The sequence below is a fragment of the Mastigoproctus giganteus genome, chromosome 6, assembly GCF_048544385.1.
Source record: "Mastigoproctus giganteus isolate SK-2022 chromosome 6, ASM4854438v1, whole genome shotgun sequence".
NCBI lineage: Eukaryota > Metazoa > Arthropoda > Arachnida > Uropygi > Thelyphonidae > Mastigoproctus > Mastigoproctus giganteus.
In genome coordinates this window covers 126,799,541-126,815,706 of record NC_143580.1, presented here as the reverse complement: position 1 = coordinate 126,815,706, position 16,166 = coordinate 126,799,541, and the positions used below count along the sequence as shown (strand labels likewise).

At 36.7% G+C, this 16,166-nt stretch overlaps 1 protein-coding gene across 2 annotated transcripts in view; it reads left to right on the top strand.

Annotated features, from left to right (window-relative positions):
- Positions 1 to 16,166, top strand: part of Dhc64C (dynein heavy chain, cytoplasmic) — a 1,460,071-nt gene that overhangs the window by 516,709 nt on the left and 927,196 nt on the right. For both annotated transcript variants that reach the window (XM_090376486.1, XM_090376487.1), the window contains exon 34: positions 10,563 to 10,845. In XM_090376486.1, the coding sequence (XP_090232612.1) occupies positions 10,563 to 10,845 (283 nt within the window). The remainder of the gene's footprint in view (positions 1 to 10,562; positions 10,846 to 16,166) is intronic.

The following is a 16,166-nucleotide window of genomic DNA, read 5'->3' as shown; positions in this document are numbered from 1 at the left end:
GCCTTAGTTGCTAATGCTCCTAAAAACCACATAACATAACATAACATAACCGAGAGTCCTGAGCTGGATATCATAATTCTTCTCTTTCTTGGCTTCTCTTTCTTTCAAGGTAACTCAATTTTTTTTTTTTTTTTTTTTTTTTTGCCTGGTGCACCATATGGCTAATAATAATAATATATCAAAGAGAAAAAGACTGTACAAAGTCATTTTTTCAGACTATTTCCATAGTCATGTTGAAATAATACTTTGCTTATTTATTAAAGTAATACCCAAATAGACATAAAGGTATTATTATTATATTAAAAAAAATAACAGCAGGTTTTATTTCCAATGTTTTTTACAATAATTTTTAAATTGATTTAATATTAATATTGCTAAAATAATGCAAGGAATGAGAATTATATTGCATAATTCAAAAAAAATATACATTTTTGTTTGCCAGTAAAAAAATCTAAAAAAATACATTTTTGTCTCTTCTGATAATTTTTCTAATCCTTCTTTTAAATTTATTCAACTACCTGCCACCTCTACAACAAGGTGGATGTTTATTCCTGCAATGAATGACTCTGGCTGAAAGCAAACTTTTCACCTATACCCTACATCCAATTTTGTGTTCCCTAGTGTGTGTGTGTGTGTGTGTGTGTGTGTGTGTGTGTGTGTGTGTGTGTGAGAGAGAGGTCCAAAAAAGAGTTAACATGCTATCAGCATTTAGTTTACTCAACTCATTTAGAATCTTAAACACCTGAATCAGTTCTCCTTTCAGGTAGCTGGCATTAAAAATACTGCAGTTGCAATCAGGTCTTTTCCTGCTAATAGTACCCTTTTGTGCCTGTAGCTAATGTTGTTCTTCTCTGCACCATTTCCATCAGATCCACATCCTTCTAAAATGAGTTTTCTAAATCAGTATGCATCTTATCAAGATGCAATCTGACCATTGCATTATACAGGGTATCCCAAAAAGGTGTAACCAATTTTAAATGTTTGTAACAAATGTAATTTTAATGACAGAAACACAAAACCTGTGCTAAAGGTTAGAAAAGCAGTTGAAGTTTTTACTGACATTCAACATGTTCACCACTTGTCACATGAACAAAAAAGGTGTAACCAATTTTAAGTGAGCAATACAAACAATAGGAAACTAATAATCTTTTCTTTTGCAGATTGTGACGGATGTCCTGAAGTTTAAGTAGAGAGGTAACAAATGGATCCCGTGACAAAGCACAAGTAGTGCAGTGGTTTATTGAAACCCGGTCTGAAACGCAGGTTCAACGTAATTTCAGGAGGAGTAAATACGGGATAAAGCCACCGACCCATAACAGCATCGGCAAGTGGTATCAGCTATTCAAGGAAACAGGTAGTGTCCATCCTAAGAAAAGCCTTGGTTCACCAGCATTTGTGCAGGTGCTTTGTTCATGGGATCCATTTGTTACCTCTCTACTTAAACTTCAGGACAACCATCACAATCTGCATAAGAAAAGAATGGATTATTAGTTGCCTATTGTTAGTATTGCTAATTTAAAATTGGTTACACCTCTTTTTTGTTCATGTGATAAGTAGTGCACATATTGAATGTCACTAAAAACTTCAACTGTTTTTCTCACATTTAGCGCAGGTTTTGTGTTTCTATCATTAAAATTACATTTGTTACAAACATTTAAAATTGGTTACACCTTTTTAGGACAGCCAGTATAACAGAATAATCATCACTTTTATTTTACTGGTAAAATTCCTGGATATCATTGATAGAACCCACACAAACTATCCTAGCACTCTGTCTGTACTGCTTGGAGAACTTATATTATTTTTAGATTGTTGTAAAACCAAAGATTTAGCATCTCAAATAACATTGTTCTGTTTTTGAATGTTTGGCCTGAATTGGCTTTTTTCAGCCCATTGTCTAATCTCTGGTCTTGTGAAAGTAGCATGGCTTGATTACTGCCATTAATCAGCCTGCCACCTTTGTACAATGAGCAGACTTAGACATTGTACTTGTTATGCTTACATTGAAGTCATTAATAAATACAGAAAACATAGATTCCATCAACCCAACAATGGGGCCTAACATCAAACCTTAGGGATGGGAACCCAATCACAACGTGGTCCCTGAAAGTCACAGTAATCAATAACAGCTACTCTCTCTCTCAGTGTAAAAAGCTTGACTGAAATCTAAGTATATTTTAAAATTTTTATCCATCCATTTCCCCTGTGACTACCTAATAATAGCTAATAAGGTTGGTGAGACCAGGTCACTCCATGTTGTGTTTGCCATTCATGTTAAGATGATCCTGCATTGATTCTTTAAATAGTGATGCTGTTATTTTCCCCAGCACTGAAGTCATGCTTACAGGTCTGTAACTACCAACTTTGCCCTTTGATCCTCTCTTCGAATAAGAGACATTTGCAAATCTCCAAACTCTAGGGATATCTCTTTAATATGAGGGTACACTGATAATTATGGCCTTAAAGGTTTGATACCTCTTTTATATATCCATCAACCTTAGCTGTCTTATTTTCTTTTCTGCATTTAGCAATTTCTCTTCAGATACACTTCTTTACAGTTATCATTTACCTCCTAGTTATCTTTTTGTATGCTTTCATTATCTCTCTCTCTCTCTCTCTCTCTCTCGCTCTCGCTCTCTTTAAAATATTCATCTATGAATGTGGAGGATACATATTATTTATTCAACCTGTTAACAACTACAGGGCGCCTCCGTAGCCAGGTGGGAAGGAGCAGCAGTGCGTACCACACGCTTCTTGATTAGACCGGGGTTCGAGCCAGTCACCACCAAATACGGAGGATGCGGAAAGGTCAGGCAATGACCACCACATATTCCGGAGCAATATGGCCTTAGTTGCTAATGCTCCTAAAAACCAAACAACAACAATAACAACTACAGAATTTTCAGTACTTATGATGCAGGCGCCTCCGTAGCCAGGTGGGAAGGAGCAGCAGTGCGTAGCACACGCTTCTTGATTAGACCGGGGTTCGAGCCCGTCACCACCAAATACGGAGGATGCGGAAAGGTCAGAGAATAACCACCGCATATCCCTGAGCAATATGGCCTTAGTTGCTAATGCTCCTAAAAACCAAATAACAAACAATAACTTATGATGCTATTCTTATACAATGGGCCAATGTGGTTCATCTCTTTCCATTTAGTGGTAACAAACAGAGAATACTTTACCACTTTTCTTTGCATTCTTAGCTAAAGACTTCTCATAATTCAATTTAGCTTTCTGTACCCCTTTGTGGTTTTATTGCAGATGAGTTTCTCCTTACTGTAGGTTTCTGTCCCCTCTATTAATTTATAATTATCCCAATGATTTTTCTTTCTATTAGAATTAGTTCTATTAGAATAGAATATCTATTAGAATAGAATTACTTAACAAGTACAGGTCACTGTTGAACAAAAGCTGCGAATTAGGGTTGAATTTGAAAGTGTCTGCAATTCTGCCCAGACACGATAGGAGGGAGTATATGATGAGAGCCTTGTCGATCAATTCGGCCCTGGAAAGATTGTGCAAGCCTCAAGGGGTAGAATTTTTTTCAGCCTGGACTGTACTTGTTAACAGGAGAGATTGCTTCTACAGGGATGGGATACACTTAAATAGAAAGGGTGCAAGAATATTAGCTAATGCTATCGCGGCAGTGTTAGATGGGTCGGAATACTGCTAGCTTGGGGGGAGACAAAGACCAATAGATTGACAGTAGCCACTGGCAGAGGTGAAAGAGATTCTTGCACTGCTTTTATTAGAATGAGCAGAAGCCTGAAAAACAAGATGCATGATATTTCAGAGACTGCTGGGAGCCATTGCGGTACAAGTAAACACATGGGTTGTGTTAGGGTAGCTAAGAATAGAAACAGGTGCAGTATACTTGCGTGTACACCAATGCTAGGAGTTTAGTAAATAAATTTGATGAATTTGAGGTATTGCTCAAAACATCAAAGGCAGATATTGTTGGGATATCAGAGACGTGGTGTCACACAGATATAAGGGATGCAGAACTGGAATTTGGGGAGTACAACGTCTACAGACAGGATAGGAAGGGGGGAGGGGTTATGCTATTAGTTAAGAAACACATAAAAACCAAGGAAGTGAGGCCAGTCGACATCGCTGGTGAGTCAGTTTGGTGTGACATAAGCATTGGGAGACCAAAATTGAGAGTAGGAGTGTGCTATAGGTCTAATGACTCTGATGAGTATAACAAGAAATTGTACAGGGAAATAGAGTGGGCCAGTAAATCAGAGAGTCTTATAATGGGAGATTTTAATTTCCCAGATATTGAATGGAATTTGGGGGCTGGTCACTCACACACTAGCAGGGCTTTTGTGGATTTATTGGATGATTGTTTTCTACATCAGCATGTTCGGGAGCCAACTAGAGGGAGTAATACTCTTGATTTGATTATCAGCAGTGATTCTTCATGCATTAAGAATCTGCAGATAAATGAACCACTAGGTGGCAGTGATCACAGTGTGCTGAAGTGGGATTTACTCAAAAAGGTAACTACCATTAGGGGTAAAAGGAAGGGTTATTGCTTCCATAAAGACGACTACGATGGACTGAGACAGTATTTAAATTCTATACAGTGGGACCAACTGATGATGTTACCAACAGCAAATTCAAAATGGGAAGCATTCAAAGAACTTATCTTGGAAGCTACTAGGCTTTACATACCAACTAAGAAATATTGTTCAAGGTTAAGGCCAAAATGGATGTCAGATGAACTAATGAGACATATGGCAGAGAAGAAAAATGAATGGAATACTTACAAATTAACACATGACACAGAAGCCTATGATAGATACAAGTTGATATGCAACCAAGTTACAAAGGAGGTTAGGCAGGCGAAGGCAGATTACGAGAAATCCTTGGCAAGGGATGCAAAGAAAAACAGCAAAGAGTTCTTTACTTATGTAAACTCTAGAAGGAAGGGCATGAATCAGATTGGTCCACTTGATATTGATGGGTCAACTGTTGATGATCCTGCTCAGGTAGCTAACAAAGTAAATGAATATTTTGCATCGACATTCACACATGAGGAGTTATTCAGCGAGGGGAATGCCAGAGGTGTATTCAACTCTAGCAGTAAGCTACAGAATCTTGAAATAACTGGGAGTAAAGTGGAGGAGAAACCGTTGAAGATAAACACAAGAAAGGCACCCGGGGGTGGATGGAATCTATCCAGTTATATTAAAGGAGGCAGCAAAGGAAGTAAGCAAACCCTTAGCCATAATTATGAGAGCTTCCTTGTACCCATAGACTGGAAATGTGCAAATGTGACCCCAATTCACAAAGGAGGATCAAAGGCTGACACAAGTAATTATAGACCTGTGAGCTTAACTTCTGTTCCAGGAAAATTAATGGAGGCACTGGTTAAAGAAGCACTGCAGGATCATTTAGACAAGACTTCAGTTATAACTCGGACACAGCATGGTTTTGTTAAGGGGAAGTCTTGCCTGACCAATTTGATTGGATACTATGATGCAGTCACAAAAGAACTGGATGCAGGGAATAGCTTTGATATTATATACTTGGATCTTAGAAAGGCTTTTAATACTGTTGCACATGGAAGACCTAGCTATAATTTTAAATTCGGTATCTTTAAAGAATCTGTTAAGCTGTTTGTGCCACTGTTCAACATATGGGACAGAAATAAAGTATTTTTTGATATTACTATTGTTGATTGGTGTAGTATTTTTTATCCTATCCTTAGCTTGTACCCTAATTCGATTTATTGTGTTAATGGGATAACCCCTGTTCAAGAATCTGCTAGTTAATATTTGTATTTCTGAGTCCAAAGCAGAATCCGTCGTTGAATATTTATAAGCATTTAGAAATTGATTAAAGATAATCGATCTTTTGTAGGTGAACGGGTGGTAGCTATTATAATGTAGAAGCATACCGGTGTTTGTGGGTTTTCGATAGATGCTAAATTGTATTTTGTTCGAGTCCCGGGTAAGCGTGAAATTTAGAAAGTTTAATGACTTAGTATCCGTATCTTCCCTTTCCAGTGTAAATTTGAGTCTAGAATGAATATTATTAAACGAATGTAAAATGTCTTGGATAGTACTACTATCAGTAATAACTAGAACATCGTCTAAATACCTCCCATAGTATGTGATACGGGGACGAAAAGGTGTCAAATGTATCTGCTCAGTCGTTGAGAGATAGATCTCTGACATTAAGCCACTCAGGCTCAAACCCATTGGTAATCCGAAAATTTGTTTGTACACCTTGTCTCGAAAGGTGATGTAGTTAGCCTCAACTAATAGTTTAATTAAGTGAAAAATTTCCTTAATGGGCAGCTTCGTATAATTAATCGGTGTCGAGTTTTTATTTAACATATCCCAAATAATATCTAATGTGTATTCAACGTTTACATTCGTATATATAATGAGGTAACATCTAATGAGAATAAATTGTCATTGTCGCCGAGTCTACAGTCTTTAAGATTATTAAATAATGTATCGTAATTCTTAATCCCAAATTGTATAACCTGTCTAAAAGGTTTTATAATATTATATACATGTGTGGCTAAGGCTGAAAATGCCGAGTTCCTGTAGGAAACAATAGGTCGAATCGGAAATCCAGGCTTGTGTAATTTTACCTGACCAAAAAGTGCAGGAATATTGTATGTTCTGGACTTCAATTCCTTCAACTGAACCATAGTAATGTAGTCGTTTTTACGATATGTGGTTAACGTTTTATTGTATTGATTTACCAAATTGGTAAACAGTGCCGGGTCCACTTCACGATAAGTGGAGGTATCAGACACAACTGAATCCTTATTAATATAATCATGTTTATCTAGTATTACCACTGTATCTCCTTTATCTGCCCTCTGTATAATAATGTCCTTATTTTCTCGAAGTTCTCGTAAAGCTGAACTGTCATGTGTATTCAATTTAGGAAGTCGCGTTTCTTTTATGTTATTCATTACTTGGTTAACTTGTTGAATAAATACATCTTTTTGTGGAACACTACGAATCACTTGCATTTATGCTAAAATTAGCAGTTTTTCTAACACTTACTATTGCCTTGATAGTATTTACAAATTGTTTTGCATTATTTTTATTCAAATATCTTTCAACTGTATAAATGCATTCCCTTCTCTTAACAAATACTGACTGAATTTGTTATTTTTGACTGAATTTGACTGAATCAATCAAGGGCCATATTGATTGAAAAGGATTTTAGTATAAATTCTTTCCAAACAAATCTTGTCAAAATTCAAACACCTACAAATTCAGCTTTTTGGGTATGTTATAGTGCTATTTTTCTTGATCTAATGTTATCTTGATTAGGTGCATACTTTTCTATGTTACATAATTTTAAAGCATCAGCATTGAACACTTTAACAGTTGCTGCTGTCAATACTAAAAGCATTTTGAACATCTTTTCCAAATGAAATTCAATATAAGTAACGTAATTAGTGTTTATCCAAGAACAATAATATTAAATGCTGTATTGAGAAAATGACTTAATTGGCAGTAATAATTTTTAGTGCACACTGGTTTTTGAATGGCTCTATTTTTATGATGTGGCTTTTCATTGGCAATACAGACATGTCCTTACAGTTTATATCCTGTTCTATCAGTCCCATTTTACTTTTGTATATAATTTATTTATTTATATATTATTTTCTATTTTTGTGTTATCAGTGCTCTTCTACTCCTGAATTCACAACAGTGGTCCAGTACATTTCAGGCTCAAAAATTTCTCTATTTCTGTAAAACATTTTGGTGTTTTTGAATTCTGCTAATAACATTCCAATCCTTGGCTTTTTCTCACTGAATTCAATGTTTATTAAATATATATATATTTTTTGTTTCTTTTAAAGAAATAGTCAAACACTTAAAATTCTTGACAAGAGTTAACATTTATTTTTAAGGTACCACTACCTTAAATTTTCTTGTGGAGGAAAAATAAAATTGTGACCCTAAAACATAAAGCTTAAGCTTTATTTGATTGCATTATGCAATATTAAAAGAATTTATAAATTCAAATTGTTTTTAAATACAGGGCAACCTCAATATAATCGGCATCTACATACCATGGGCATGATCATGTCCCCAAAGTGAATCATGGAAAAAAAAAGTGTGTTCGAAGAACTACCATCTTCATATTGGAAACTGGAAAAAGTGAATACTCTGTGTTCGACTACTGTATTTCTGAGAGAGGAAATTTTCCTGTTCCACTTTTTCCAGCAATTTTCAATTGCTAAAAAAGTGTATTGGAAAAGACAAGATAACTAATAATAATAGCCTTGAATTAGGAGCATTTTCAGAGCAAGAAGCAAAGCAAAGCAAAGTTCAGAGCAAAACAATTTACTTGGTGGCATCCTTGGAGCAAATGACCTAGCTGTTTGGATTGAGGCATTACAATATGCCTCAATCCGGTTGCACATTACCTGAGCAAGAAAGAAATTGCAGCCTCTGTGAACAGTGAGAAGATGATCAACAAACAGAAGGGCAGTGCATAGGGAATAACTTGGAAGATAATGCGGATGACTCCTGCAAGGGAAAAATACCAGAAATTAACAACGTGCTTGAAAGGCTTAATGGTGTCATAGTTAGAATGTCAGACATTAACAACGTGAGCCTTAATGAAGTGGTGTCATTGTTAGAATGTCAGAGTGATAGTGAACACCTTCATTTATTGCATCCAACCACTTAAGAATTGTTAACTGAAAAAATGCTGACATCAGTTGTGGCAAACTATATTACATGACTATTTCGAGAATGGGTGCATAAAATGTAAGTCCATTACAACCTTGTTTATTAGTAGAATGTAAAGGGAATGATGTATCCTTTAATACTTTGTCTTATAGTCTGTATAGTCATAAAACATTAGTAAATAAAGTATTTACTAAGTAAATTTTATTAATATTAAGCAAAAGAGAGAAAATATGGCAAAATATGGCAAAATTTTCATGACTTATAATGTACTTTGCTTATAACATATTGCCTAATTTCTATAATAATAATAATAATAATAATAATAGTAGTAGTGACAACCATTTAACAAGAAATGTACTTTTTAACATTACACTTAAACTTAAAATGACAACCTGAATCGAATGAAAAATTTAATTACAAACTATGATGTGTCTATGAAGTTGTTCTAAAATAACTGCATAAAGAATATATATCATTTTGAAAATTATTCAAATAAAACTGTATATATTTCAAAAATAGAAAGAAAATAACCAGTAATCTTAAACTGGCAGTTAATGTGCAATGGAAATTTTGCATGTTGGCTTATTACCCAGTACCACAACTACTGGCATCTTCGTATTATCTCCCCTCCCATGCCCCCAAATAAAAATTAAAATTAACCAAATAAATAAAATAAATAAATTGCAAGTTTTATAACTTGCATACCAACACCTCAAAAATAATTTTCTGAATTTGTTCTTCAGCAGATTTCAGATGCTATTCTGAAAGTAGTATAATATTCTTAGGAAAGCTAAGCTCAAACCTGGGAAATAAATAAATAAAACATTTTCTCTAGATACTACATGGCTGAAGGTGAAAATTCTGGTGATTTTTAAGAACAATTTCTTACTTTATTTCTTTCTTACAACCAGACAAATGCCTTGGCCTATAACAAAGTTTTCTAATGAAAATTTAATTCCATGGTTCAACTTTGAACTTGACCTTGGTGTAATTAAGCATACATTATGCAAAGAACACACAATGTTATGATGCCTTTTGTTTTTATTTTTCTCACTTGGAAATTCAAAAGACTCAACTAATAATTTAGTGAACTTGCAGCCTTCCTATTCCCTTCATTGTCATGGTGAGATTGCTTTGCCTCCACTGCACCATCCTAAGCATTATCTTGCTGATCTGTTTTAATTATAACTTTTAATTTATTCATTAACAATAAAACCTTAATTTATATAAATGAATAAATAAATTTATTTTTATTCTCTATGTGGCTGAAGCCAGAAGACATTACAAATTCACTAAGACTGCATATATCTTGAATTATTAGTTACAGCTGGAATTTCAATGCTGCAGTCACAGTGGGCAATACAATTTTGTGGTAGCACACTGGCTTAAATGTGGATGGGCACTCGACCATGGCCATCCTTATATATTTAAAAAAAAAAAAAAACTGTTTACAACTGGAGAGAGCGAGCGTTTTTTTATTTATTCTTTAATAATGTGCAATGATGACCTCTACTTGGTCTCTGTTGTTGTGCCAGCTTGTCCTTGCTAAAATTGTGAGAATTTTCGATGGCTGCAGTAACCAGACAAATGCAGCTGTCATCATCTATTTACATTATGCTCTTGAAAGTGTGGATTATACAAAGGTTTACACTGCAGATTACCTACATATGCTAATCTTGTGAATGTAACACAAGAAAATGGTAGTAGTCTTCAAAAGTGTCATGTTTGAAAGTGACAGGTATTTAAACCTCTTTCTCTAACTTAACCCCCCTCCCAGGGGGGGCGAGATTTTAATATATAGGTGTCTTTTTTTTTTTTTTTTTTCTGTATTGATTTTAGTTGTACTTGAATTTTACACTATTTTACTTTATATTGCAGATAACAGAATTTGTTCATAAAAGAGATGTTACTAGATTATTAATTAAGAATAAAGTCACCAACCCAAAGTCATTTGATTGGCTAAGCCTAATGAGATTTTACTTTGATCCACGACAACCTGATGTTCTTCAACAGTTGTCAATTCATATGGCAAATGCAAAGTTCAACTATGGATTTGAATATCTTGGTGTTCAAGACAAACTTGTGCAGACTCCTCTGACTGACCGATGTTATCTCACGATGACCCAAGCATTGGAGGCCCGCCTTGGAGGATCACCATTTGGTTAGAATTTTCTTTATTGTATTTGCATTGTTTTATTTTTAGCTTTGAATATTTGTGTGCATGTATATTCCAGCTTTTGTATTTCATCTCTAAGCACCCACATGTGCATAGCTGCCAAATTTTGGGATTTACAATGGAGAATTTATTTCTCAGTTTGGCCTTTCGCCATCCTTTTGCAACCTCAGTTTTCTCTCTCTCTTTATTTTTTTATTTATTTTATTTTATTTTTTTCTGTTAACTAACTGGCCATGAGGTGCTCTCCTAGTTGCAGAAAAAATGCACAATAGTAATGTTGTTCACTGTAATTTCTGCTATTTCATAAAACTCTTGCTAGAGCCTGAATTGTAACTTGTTTGCCTTGTGTACTGCAAGTAGATGTATTGTTTCAGTCAGTTGGAAATGAGATATAATTAGACATATACAAATTAGAGTAATGACAGTATGCAGTGCACTGCATATAACGAAATGCAAAAAATAGATGGTGCTTCCCCTGGCGATGGCATCATACATGCCAAATGTTTATTTGCATCTTTTGCCATAGAGCATAATCTTTTTCAGTTGTGCTGATTATGTGGGCACATATTTTTCAGAAATATGTTTCCCAATAATGAAATAGCAAATAATACAGTTTTGAAGAACAAAAAGAAAGGCATTATAAGTGAAATTGCACAAATAGGGAAAGAAGGGGTAGTGATAGCTTGGAAAAGTGGGCCATTTTCTTATGTTAGAGATAACAGTAGTCAAGTTGATTACAAGCCATATCCCACCTTGGCTACCTTTTGTAATTTAATAATTTTGTAATTTTGCTTTCAGTACCAGTATAAGAGGATTCCTCTGCACATTAAAACATTAAACCTAATTTTCTGAACAATCAGATAGCATGTGCAATTCCTTCAAAAAACCTCTGTGGATAGGCTTTCACTAGTTCATTTCTACTGGAACTTTCTGCAACCATCCTTCCTCAATTTGAATTTATGCCCTCTCATGAATGTAGTCTGATCTACAAGAATCTCATCAGGACTGAGCTTGCTCAAACCATTCAAAACCTTAAAATCCTCTATCAGATCACCTTCAGGTGCCTAGTCTGCAGATGCTGCAATTTGCAGAGCTGAAGCTCCATGGTAAGAGCACACCTTTGATACCCTCTAACCTCTTGATGTGGGCACCTGTACATGGTGAGGGGACCTTCCAGTGATGCTTCTGGTCCTCTAGATTAGCATCACTGGGATCCAATGCCTACAACCTAGGTTCCAGACTAACATCAGTGGAATCTAACGTGTTTGTGTGCTGAAACCCGTGGAAATTTGGAAAGGGGATCTTTGTGGTTGAAGGGGCCCAGCATCAATACACCACGTTGGCCCCTGCTTTGACAAGACAGACAGGTGGTCCTGGAAGGCCCAGCTAGGATCAATCGGCTAGTACGCTCACCCGCGATGGTCAACCGTGTCAATGCCATGCCTCTATTTGCGTGGTCAGATGGACTGAATTGGTGGCAGTACGGTTTTGCTGTCTGGGTAGCAGTGGCATCCTACTGCTGAGCGCATTTATTGCTTGCTGGGTAGTGGCCGTTCCTCTGGGCTCTGTTGTAGGTTTGAAGCCCGAGCACCGAACCACTACAAAAACCACTATGAATCGTGATAACCATATCCCTTCAAGGGCTGCAATGCGTCCTTTACTGCAAGTATAAGTGATGAAACAGACAGCACAATTGCGCCAAAGAGAGAATGAACAGAAAAACCGCCATGGCCTGTCCCAAGATTCCCGATCATTCACTCCAAGGTGGTTCTGAAGCCAGGTGGGCAGGAGCAGCAATGCGTAGCACATGCTTCTTGATTAGACCGGGGTTCGAGCCCGTGACCACCAAATTCAGATGATGCAGAAAGGTTAGGGAATGACCGCCACATATCCCCGGAGCAATATTGCCTTAGTTGCTAATGCACCTAAAAAAAAAAAAAAAAAAAAAAAAAAAAAAAAACAACAAATAACCAACACCCACTCCAATAGTGAAAAGCCTATTGAAAAAAAAAGTTACCCTTCTTTATACAGAAGGGTTTAGAGGGGTTCCCCCAAATGGTTAAGAGGCTCTGTTCTGGGGAGCTCTTAATGGAAACAAAAAATCACAAGCATTCTGGGCAGCTACTTGGAGCAACGTCATTTGTAGGAATACCGATAACTGTGACACTGCATAGAACACTCAATTCGTTGAGAGGTGTCATTTCAGAGTGGTAACTTCTCGTGGTTACACAGGAGGAAATCTGTTCTGAACAAAAGCCACAGGGAGTTATAGCAGTTAAAAGAATTTCTGCATGTAGGGATTGGAAACTTGTTCCCACAAGATAATATCCTGACATTATCAAAGCTGGCTATATTAACTGTCCAGTGCATCCTTTACAGTAAGTGCCAGAAATATGGATGCGCTCGCAAAGGACCATGAGACCATCATTTTCATCTTCAAAACCAACATGCATTAACTGCCAAGGACTGCTCATGAATTATTATGAATTAACTGCTCATGAATAGGCAGGATGCCTATTCATGAGCATGCCAGAGGTGGAAGGAGGAAAAATAAATTCAAAGACTTAAGGCAGAGCTGAACATATCAGAAGGTGGGAAAAGCAGTGAAACTCTTGAATATAAACAAACCTACTTATGCTCAGAAGGTGGCAGGGAGATGTTCCATTGGAACACAAACAGAAATGACTATACCACCAAAAGAGTCATTCACCCCTATTGCATGCTACCTGCTAAGTTCACAAAAACCTGCAAACAAAGATCAGTCAGCTGCCAATCCCATATCTATACCTTCTAATGCTTTGCCAGTAAAAAAAAAACTAGAAAATAAGAAGCCTGAAGTAGAAAAGAATAAGAAGCCAGAGGTATCCCCTAGCGCTCAAGAAAATATGGAGATTGAGGAGAAGGAGGTACCAGATGACTCAGTCCTGGAACTTTTTACGGAGGAGGAAATGGACACAAGACAGCATCCATACTTCCCCAAAAGAGATAAATCCAAGGCTGAGAAAATTAAGCCCTCAGCATTTCAGAAGCTGCCTGATGGACCCACCAAGCCAAAGTAATGACTAAATTCCTACAATGGAATTGTCGTGGATTCCAGTGCAATATCGATGACATCGAGGCTTATCTACATAAGCACAAGCCAGTCTGCTTTTGCTTGCAGGAAACGTTTAAAGGAAGCGCAATCTTCACCCCGAACCTGAATTAGACTTGGACAAGGCATTCTAGTAGCATCGGAAACAAAATTCTTGGCATTCATATTCAACAAAAAGCTGATAATTCTTCATCATATCCATCAGCGATGCACCAAATGCATGAGGGAGGGCTGAAACTTCTCTATGCTCTTTCTTCTACCTGTCGGGGTGCAGACTGATTCATGTTACTCCATTTGTATCGTGCACTCGTGCAGTCAAAATTAGATTACGTATGTCAAGTTCATGTGTCCACCAGTAATAGCATCCTTCAGTGGCGTGATCCCATCCACCACCAGGCTATCCACTTTGCTACTGGTGCCTTTAGGACATCTGTCCAAAGTATGTATATTGAAGCAAATGAACCATCCTTGTCACTTCAATGAAAACAGTTCTCTACAATATGCCTTTAAGTTGAAATTTCTGCCAGACCAACCCATATGGACATCTGTTTTTGAGCCACGATGGGAAATCTTTATAACATATGTCAGAGTGCCAACTGTCCATTCAAAAATATGTATTATATAAAATTATTATATCTTTTTAGATTTGATTAGTGATTTGGAAGGGTAAAAATATCCATATATGAATCCCTGTATAAATATGTAGGGGTATTGCAATTATTTGCTTTCACTGATATCACTGGGCAGCTCTATGACTTTGATTGAATGGCACTTTACAGGGTTTTTTCTGTATGTTAATGGCACAGAGTGTCATAAATGTATAGACAAGCGCTGAACCATATATTCATTAACTATAATGTTGGTGTTAAGTGTTAATATTAGTGTGGACATTTATTTCACATTGTTGCTGTGAACTACCATGTGGTTATAAAATAAGTTTCTCTATTCGGGAGACCCTAGTGTCAAAACGGTTAGACTTAGTGCTGCAAAAATCGGTGGGTATTTCATTTTAGGGTATGGGGAAGTGACTTGTAGAAGAAAACAATTTAGTTCAAATTTCTACCGTCAGGGGAAAACGGCATTGCACATATGTAAAAGTTATCATTTACTTCAAGACATGCTGCTTACAGAATTGACTTCCTGTTAGATAAAAGCAGAAAGGCCCATGTCGCCATCAATAACCATTATGGCTCTTACAAAAAGAAACATGCTCTTTTAGTAAAACTGTTCTATCAGAATAATAGTACTGCTAGTGCAGCACTACGTGAATATTGGAAACTTAAAGGTTTGCATAAAGGACCTTTGACATTAGTGGGGCTTCGAAAAACTAATATAGAAATTTGAAGCGACCTTGGAGTTAGGTGTAATTCCAGGCAGGGGACGACTACATATCTGAACAGAGTTAGTGGACGAAGTGGTGGTTGCAATGGCCTCCAGGTCAGAATGCGAAACACTACCAGTCAATAGAGCCAGAGGTGTGTCAAGAGTCTTGAACCTTCTTTGGTCTACTGTACGTAAAGTGCTTTGAATAATTTTACGCTGGTTCCCATACAAGATTTACGTAGTGCAAGTACTGAAGTCTTGTGATCAGCAACAATCAATGGACTTTGCTCTAAGATTTCTGGCTCATATGGAACTTGATGATACATGGGCTCAAATGAGCTCGTGGTCTGATGAGGCACGTTTCACTCTTCTTGGGGCTGTAAATGCACAAAACTGACCTGTACTTGTTAAGTAATTCCGCCGGTCTCCTACTCTTAATATCAATAGTGCCAACGTGTACAACTATATCACCTTTTGTGCCCTTAAAAGATGATATCTGCTCTACAACATCATCAACCTTTGCCCCTGGCAGATATACCCTAATCCCTGTGTTAACCCCAGGGCCTCAGATCTGGCGAGTATTGGCTTGGCACACTCAGGGTCCTCAGCTGGATATCATCATTCTTCTCTTTCTTTCTTGGTGATTTCCTTCTACTTTTGACTCTCTCTCTCTCTCTCTCAGGGTAACTTGGGGATTTTTTTTTTTTTTTTTTTGTTGGCTGATGCAGCATAAGCCTCGGGCTTCTTTGCACCATGTAGCTAATAATAAAAAATAATAGCAAATTATAGTATTTATGGCACCATATATTAATAGTTCAGTGTATCTCGCTTGGATAGCATTGAGAAAGACTGCTGATTTGAAAATCATTCGAGGAAGGCAGCTCATACAGCA